The sequence below is a fragment of the Stegodyphus dumicola genome, chromosome 12 (genome assembly GCF_044657685.1).
Source record: "Stegodyphus dumicola isolate Sdum_Otavi_A_Nest chromosome 12, ASM4465768v1".
In the NCBI taxonomy this organism is placed as follows: domain Eukaryota; kingdom Metazoa; phylum Arthropoda; class Arachnida; order Araneae; family Eresidae; genus Stegodyphus; species Stegodyphus dumicola.
The window spans coordinates 25,086,638-25,093,875 of NC_140779.1; the positions used below are offsets into that span (position 1 = coordinate 25,086,638).

Here is a 7,238-nt window from a genome sequence, read left to right on the forward strand (position 1 = left end):
TGGGGACCCCTGGATTATGCGGTAGAAAACTATATATATTAGAGGTGAACTAATATCCACCAGAATTTCCCATAATAACACCTTCTTTAAGAGTGAAACGGAATTCATCGCTTACAATGCTAGTGTGATGGCAGCCATGATGAACGGCTGCGACACTACTCCGGATGACTCCGCCGATGTTGTGGGGTCAAAGACAAACATCTTAAAGGCCTCTGTGAGCGTAACACCGCTTCAGACAAACGCTGTGAGATGGTGGACGGTACCACGGGAGGCATAGACGTGGTTGTAGTGCTTGGAATAGTCGACAAAGATACCATTGGGGCGGTTCGGGAGTGGCGAACAATCATGCTATATTGCATCGCATTTTTGCTCCTTGGGCCTTCATTTCGTCGGCAATTTCCTTGTAGCAACCATTGCTGCAAACATCTTTGCACAGCAGTGTCTGTACGCTGCAAAGGGCGGCTTATTGCTCGGTATGACCACCCAGCTTCACGCAACTCTACAATGCGACCAAGTCGTTTAGTTGTCTGTAAGGTCTTTGATATCGTCCTAATGCATCTTTAGTTGCTTCCTTAAGGAATTACAATGGCAGCAACAAAAAATATAAATTTTCCGCCTCTGTTACTGGTTTTATACTTTGCGAATTGCGCACTAGAAATGCGCGCTAAGATCGCAATTTCTGTTCATTTGCCTCGAAACTTTGATCATTTGCATGTTCAATCAAGATGTTTTTGCGTACCAAATTTCGCCATGATCGCAAAAGTTCTTTTTGGTGCTTCGATTTTTTTTTCAAAAGAGTGTATCTGAATAAATAGGTTTAACTAAGGTCAGAGGCTCCCAAAGTGGCGACCTGGGGCGACGCGAGGCCCTCTTTGTTACTCTTTTACGGAATCTAAATTCAAATCGCGGGCGCTGCCTAAATCGCTCATTGCGTAGGACACCGATAACACCACTCTCCTCCCGCGTACTGACTTCGGGTTTGATTTGGCAACGCCGAATTCTTTGCTAGCCGACGTGAGAGATTTCCAGAAGCCAGCATTCGACCGTACCATCACATCGACAAGAGTTATCTCGAGCACTCATAACGAGCACAGCATGCTATGTGGACCCATTGCATCACCGATAGGGAAGTACCTGCATCGAAGTCCATGAACTGTGAATTTGGTATTGGGACGCATCACAGACGTATTAAACAACATAAAAACTGGGCCTCTGAAAGCCAAACTATTCAAAAATCTTTGCATGCACATGAGGGTTTAACACTGCTATATTACTGCAGTTCGCGATGGCTTTCACGTGGAAATGTCTTATCCCGTGTATTCGAGCTACATCAAGAAATTCGCACTTTTCTGCACGAGGAAGGACTTGCAGACTCCAGATACTTACCGAACCAGACTTTTTACTAAAACTGGCATATTTGTGTGATATGTTTGACAAATTGAATGCCTTAAATGTGTTTCTACAAGGTAATAGTATGCACAGTTGGAAACTATTGGAGACGATTGCAACGTATAGAAGGAAACTGCAATTGTGGATAAGAAAAATTAATGAGGATGGAGGGCAAGATTGTTTCCACGAATTGCATAAATACACGTCCTTTGATAAGCTTGTTATCTCTCAAAAACTGCTGTTTCTTTTCACGGAACACCTTTCGAAGCTCACTGAATGCTTTGTAAAATACCTTGCCGAAGAAAATATCGAGAAATATTCGTGGATCCCAAATCCTTTCCATGCTCAAGCTCCAACAGAATTCACTTCACAAGAAGGAGAGAGTCTCATCGAACTTTCTTGCGACAACAGCCTTAAAACAAAATTCGCTTGTTTCGATTTGGTGGAGTTTTGGATAATCATCAAAAATGAATATCCGTCTCTAATTTCCAAAGCTGTAAGGATTCTCATTACTTTTGCAATATCATATTTATGCAAAACCGGATTTTCAGCTGTAGCTCTAATAAAGAGCAAATATCGTTCAAAGATCAACGGGGAGCAAGACATGAGTGTGGCAGAGTCAAGTCTTATCCCTCGCTTTGAAAAACTTTGTGGAGATCAGCAAGCTAGCTCACTCGTCCAATTGCCATTTCCCTATTTTTCTTTCAAAATGATAATATAATATTCTTGTGTATCAGTTCAGTGTAAACCTATATGAGTCTCAGATTCTGATCGTTTTCATTTCTACGCCTGGTATCACCATAGAGCCATATCTAATGAAGAGTTGTGATATGCTATGACACTATGTAGCAAGCAGCTGTAAAGCACACTTGTACAACACTTCGTTGAATACTACTAGGACGCCGTGACAAAATATTTAGATCGTACAGTGTTGTGACTGCCGTTAGGTCTGTATTGTGGCTGCCGTTAAGTAGCGCTGAAGCGCATAACTAGACTTTGTACTTTTTGGCAACCTTGTAGTTGAACTCTGTTCTGAAGAATTGTAGCAAGAACCGACTGACTAGGTAACAATGATTTTGAACTTTCGTTTGAGAGTAATTTAGAATAGTTAAAATTTTGTTATCGAGTCAGTCGGTTCTTGCTACAATTCTTCAGAATAGCGTGCAAACTACAGGGTTGCCAAAAAGTACAATGTATAGTTATGCGCTTCAGCGCTACCTAACGGCAGTCACGAGATACAGAAATGAATGACACAGATGCTGCCACAGAGCGGAACACAATTTATTAACAAAAAACTAATAGTACATCAGGTAGAAATAATCTCCGCCCATGACATTACACTTCTGCTATCTAGTTGGGAGGTCCCGAAGGGCTTTGGTAAAGTCTGTGGGGTCTGTGGGGGTATTGGTGGACCACCTATGAACTACTGCATGCAATTCAGCAGAAGATTCAACATGTTGACCCCTGACTGCGTTCTTCTTCTTGTCAAGCAAGGCGTAGTCCGAGATTTTGGTTCGAGGTCCGAGGTCCACCCACTTTGCAATACATTTGTCATCTCCGAATCACCATGCACAATCGCCTGCAACGTTCCCTACGCAAGCCTTGTCTCTTCCTGCATCTTGTTGAACGTTATGATGAAATCCGACATGACTTCCACATTTGCTGCTGTATGTGATGTTGCTGGTCGTCCTGTGCTGACACCTTTGGCTGTGGGCTCCACTCCACTGTTCAACTTGGCCAACCAACGGGATACGGTACGCCTTGAAGGTGCTTTGTTCCGGCACACCGACACCATGCGACGATGGATTTCATTAACCTGCATCCGTTCCTTCCTTAGGAACCACGCTGTCCAACGCTGACCGTAATAATTACCTTCCATCATTGCTGTTCACGCTCTCAATGACGACGGCGAAAGGGACGGGAGCTGACTTATACCGCTCGGCTTGCAGGCAACTCCATCTATGCATTCTGAGTAGCTCACGCCCCTTGTGTCTATTTCATGTGTTTTCCTTTGACATAGTGTAATAAGTTCGTTGTGAGAGTCGTTGTGTCAATCATTTCTCTACGGCTAAACCTGTAAGTGACCCGCCCACTGAAACAGTTTGGGAACTCCTGGTGTAAGCATTAAAATATTGCAAAGATCTGAACTTTGAATGACTGATTCTATTCTGAGACTATCTGAATTATGAGTACATTTACATTGAATTTTTACGTTTGTAACTGACATAGTAACTCGACGCCGATTATAGAACAAAAGCGTTTTAGATTCAGATCTAACCCACGTAATTCTTTTCTTAATTACCTTCTGAAAACTACATAAATCACCTCAAATATCAACAATATAACATACTTCTAACCGTCAACAGACCAATAGTATGAGCAACTTTTCTTGGGGACAACTTACTTCTTCTAAAAATAGCAATTTTTTAAGTTTATCGAGTATTTCAGCTGTACTGGAGGAAAATTAGGTTAATATTAAATTTAAAAAATATCTCTGAAGAACATATGCTAGTAATCTGTATAAAAATCGTTTTACATGGGAATAAAATTACTCAGTTAAAAAGTTAACTATCTGCAGTTTTTCAGGTAAAAAATTATTTCCCAAATTTACGAAGTTGCCAGACAACAAAAATTCTTTGATATAAGGCAAAGAAAAGAAATAAAATCTGTTTATGCCTTCAACAATAAAGGGAATGAAATATAAAATAATATAATTATTTTAGTATATGAAACACTGTGCAGTAATAACAATAATTTCTTCCCTAGCCTGTGACATCAATCTATCTCTTGATGAATGCTTGTAACCACGCCATGGAGATTTATTCATCTACAATGACTGTAATGGCTAACATTTACTCTAGACAAAAAAAAAGGGGGAGTGAAATTTAACACCTTTTTCATCGAACGCAACTTCAAGAACTATAAAAAATGTCCTTGACAATACTATTAAAAAAATATTTCTGTAAAATAAGCCAAACTAAATGCAAAAATAACAGTGAAAAAAGGGTTCTGGTTCTTCAACTCTGATCAATATTTACTTTCCCTAGATGGCAATTCCGAAATAACACTGTAGGATCATTTTCAGATGATAGAGACGAAAACAATGCGGGAAGCGAGAAAAGGTTGCAAATTTCTGCTATGCGGTGGAAAAAAAGTAAAAGCTAAATATATGAACAAAACTATTTTGGCATGATATTGTTTGCAAATGTATTTTTATATTCTACAATTTTCACAGCCGAAAAGTAATTACGATAAATCATGAAGAAGTGTGTTATTATGAAGTTTACAGCATGCAGATTTTTTTTTTTCCCCAATATAGTGAAATGTTTATTTTCTGAAGAATTTACGAACAAAATTTAACGGCTATTTGCAATTCTAATAGAAATTCTCAGAATCAAACAATTCATATCGAATTTCTTGTTTATGTGATATATTCTTTTAAACATTTTTCTCTACATTTGCGAGAACTTCACTTGGAAGTCCACTTGGAAGTCGATTGATAGAACACATTTTATAATTGGTGAAAACGTTAGGAGAGAGTATTTTCTTTCTATTTTAAAACATTTTAAAAATAAATTTAAAAAATTTATTTTAAAAATGATCCATAAAATTAATTTTTTGGTGAAAGCGTTAGGAGAATTTTTTGGTGAAAACGTTAATTTAATTGGTTAGGAGAGAGTATTTTCTTTCTATTTTAAAAATTTTAAAAAATAAATTTTTTAAAGTTATTAAAAAATTAATTTTTTAATGAAAACGTTAGGAGAATTTAATTGGTGGAAACGTTAGGAGAGAGTATTTTCTTTCTATTTTAAAACATATTAAAAATAAATTTTAAAAATTTATTTTAAAAATGATCCATAAAATCCAGAAAATTGATTTTTTTAAATTTATTTTATGGATTGTACTTTATCTACAGTTTAAAACTGTTCCAATGAAAAAAAAAAAGAAAAAAAAAAAAAAAAACCTGAAACACAAATGTAACTGTATTTACTCGTGAAATCTAAAAAATGGGAGGGGGGTGAAAAACGTTTCGAATTGAAATGTTTTAAAACATACCTGAAGAAAAATATTTCCTTCACCATATATATGACCATACATTTATTATTATAACCATTTTTTAATTTACCATAATTTCGATTAAAGGAACTCCATCTTCATCAGCCTTTTTCCTAAAATTTGCTTTATTTTTCACCAATTTTGTTTATTATATCCGCTTAGAAATGTTTCCAAATTTAACAAAATTTAAATTATTCAGGCGATAAAGTAATTTTTTTAAGCGAATTTATATTCTATCTTTACTTGTAGAGGTTACTTTAAATTTCTAAGAGTTATCTTAAGTTTAAACATGCTTTACTGTCTATTCTCATTTCCCTTCTACTATTACCTACCAGGATTTGGCGACTGGGTTCCCTAATCCCCAGTCGCCCTTTAAAAGGGAGAGTATATAAGGTGCATTCTCTCTCTCTCTCTCCCTCTTTAGCATCTTCTCACGGTTTCCTGCTACAGGATCCACTTGATTTACCCTTACTGCCAGGCTCCTTCGGGACTCTCATGCTACTGGGAAGTACTGCCACAGTACAGTAGAAACCCAGTATAACACACATAAGTATCTAAGTATCTATCTACATTCTCTCTCCTTTCTGCATGCCTTCGTTGTGTAACGGTAGCACATTCGAAGCGCATTCGAGAGGTACAGGTTCGAGTCCCGGCGAGAGCATTGCTCATTTTTCATGTCTCCTGCTCCGAAATAACCCAATGATTATATTTAATTTAATATTTACCTAACTTAATATTTAAATTTAATGAAATGAAGTTCTTTAACAACAATACAGTTTCTTACGAAGGTAATATCGATAATACTTTCACTTATTTATAATTAATAGATCATCTTTTTGAAAACAACACCGTGATAATAGTTACAAAATTTATTTATCAACATAAACGCCCGAGGAATGTGACATTCTAAACAAATGGCGAAAAATCGCACCTGTAAAAAATGCCAAGATTACATAAAGGCAATGCCTTTTTCTTTCCTTTTCTCCCTCCCACCCCAAGGCCCTTTTGAAAACTCATAATTACATACTTAGGTATTTGTGACGGAGTTCAAAAGCTTTTTCACCAACAATAACACTTTTCTTCAGATGGACAAAACTGCTTTGAAGATTTCAATTGTACTTACAGGAATGAAAGAAAAAGTTGTCATGGCGTCTTTTGCTGAAAATCTTTTGTTCCAGAAAACCACACAATTTCTTTTTATCTCTTGTTTCTCCCCCCCCTTTTACTAGTTTTTCTCCCTCCCCCAAGCATGGGGTCAGGAATGTCGAGCAGAAGCTGACTGTCTAATTATAGGGTAAAAGAATAATGCGGTACAGAAGTTGATATCTATAAACGCACTCCTCCGCCTTACCTCGGGTCCTCTCACCGCAGTTTTCCCTCTAGCAAGGAGATCCGGCACGGGCACCAATCATTAAAGAAAAGAATGTTTTGTTACACTAGTGGATAGATGGACACTGCACACCTTTCCTTTTATTGTAGATTTAAGAAATGAGAGGTGGGGGTGAAGGGTTGCCGTGTCGTACATCACCCCAACGTCGTGTTAAGCCCCCTCACCCTCGTGGGAGGGCTTAGCACTTTAGATGCGTGATGATATCTTTCCTTTGCAAAACCTAAGACCGACTCCAAATTTATGAAAAATCACACGAACCCTTTACTCTTCGAAGGTTACGAGCCCAGAGAGCACAATCTGTCGCGCACAAGCATGAAATATCTGTGCACCCATAAATCTCGGAAGGTAAGCGTACACAATACTCATGTTATTATAATACGTAGTGTTTTCATTTAGCTTCAGT

At 37.7% G+C, this 7,238-nt stretch overlaps 1 protein-coding gene across 1 annotated transcript; it reads left to right on the forward strand.

Moving 5' to 3' along the window:
* Positions 1-1,285: 1,285 nt before the first annotated feature.
* LOC146993516 (zinc finger BED domain-containing protein 5-like) lies at positions 1,286-2,110 on the forward strand. The gene has a single exon (XM_085806925.1). The coding sequence runs from the start codon at positions 1,286-1,288 to the stop codon at positions 2,108-2,110; it is 825 nt and encodes a 274-aa protein (XP_085663051.1).
* Positions 2,111-7,238: the final 5,128 nt, after the last annotated feature.

Excerpts from the sequence above, each read along its gene's own strand:
- LOC146993516 (XM_085806925.1), top strand. The coding sequence starts at position 1,286 with ATGGCTTTCACGTGGAAATGTCTTATCCCGTGTATTCGAGCTACATCA.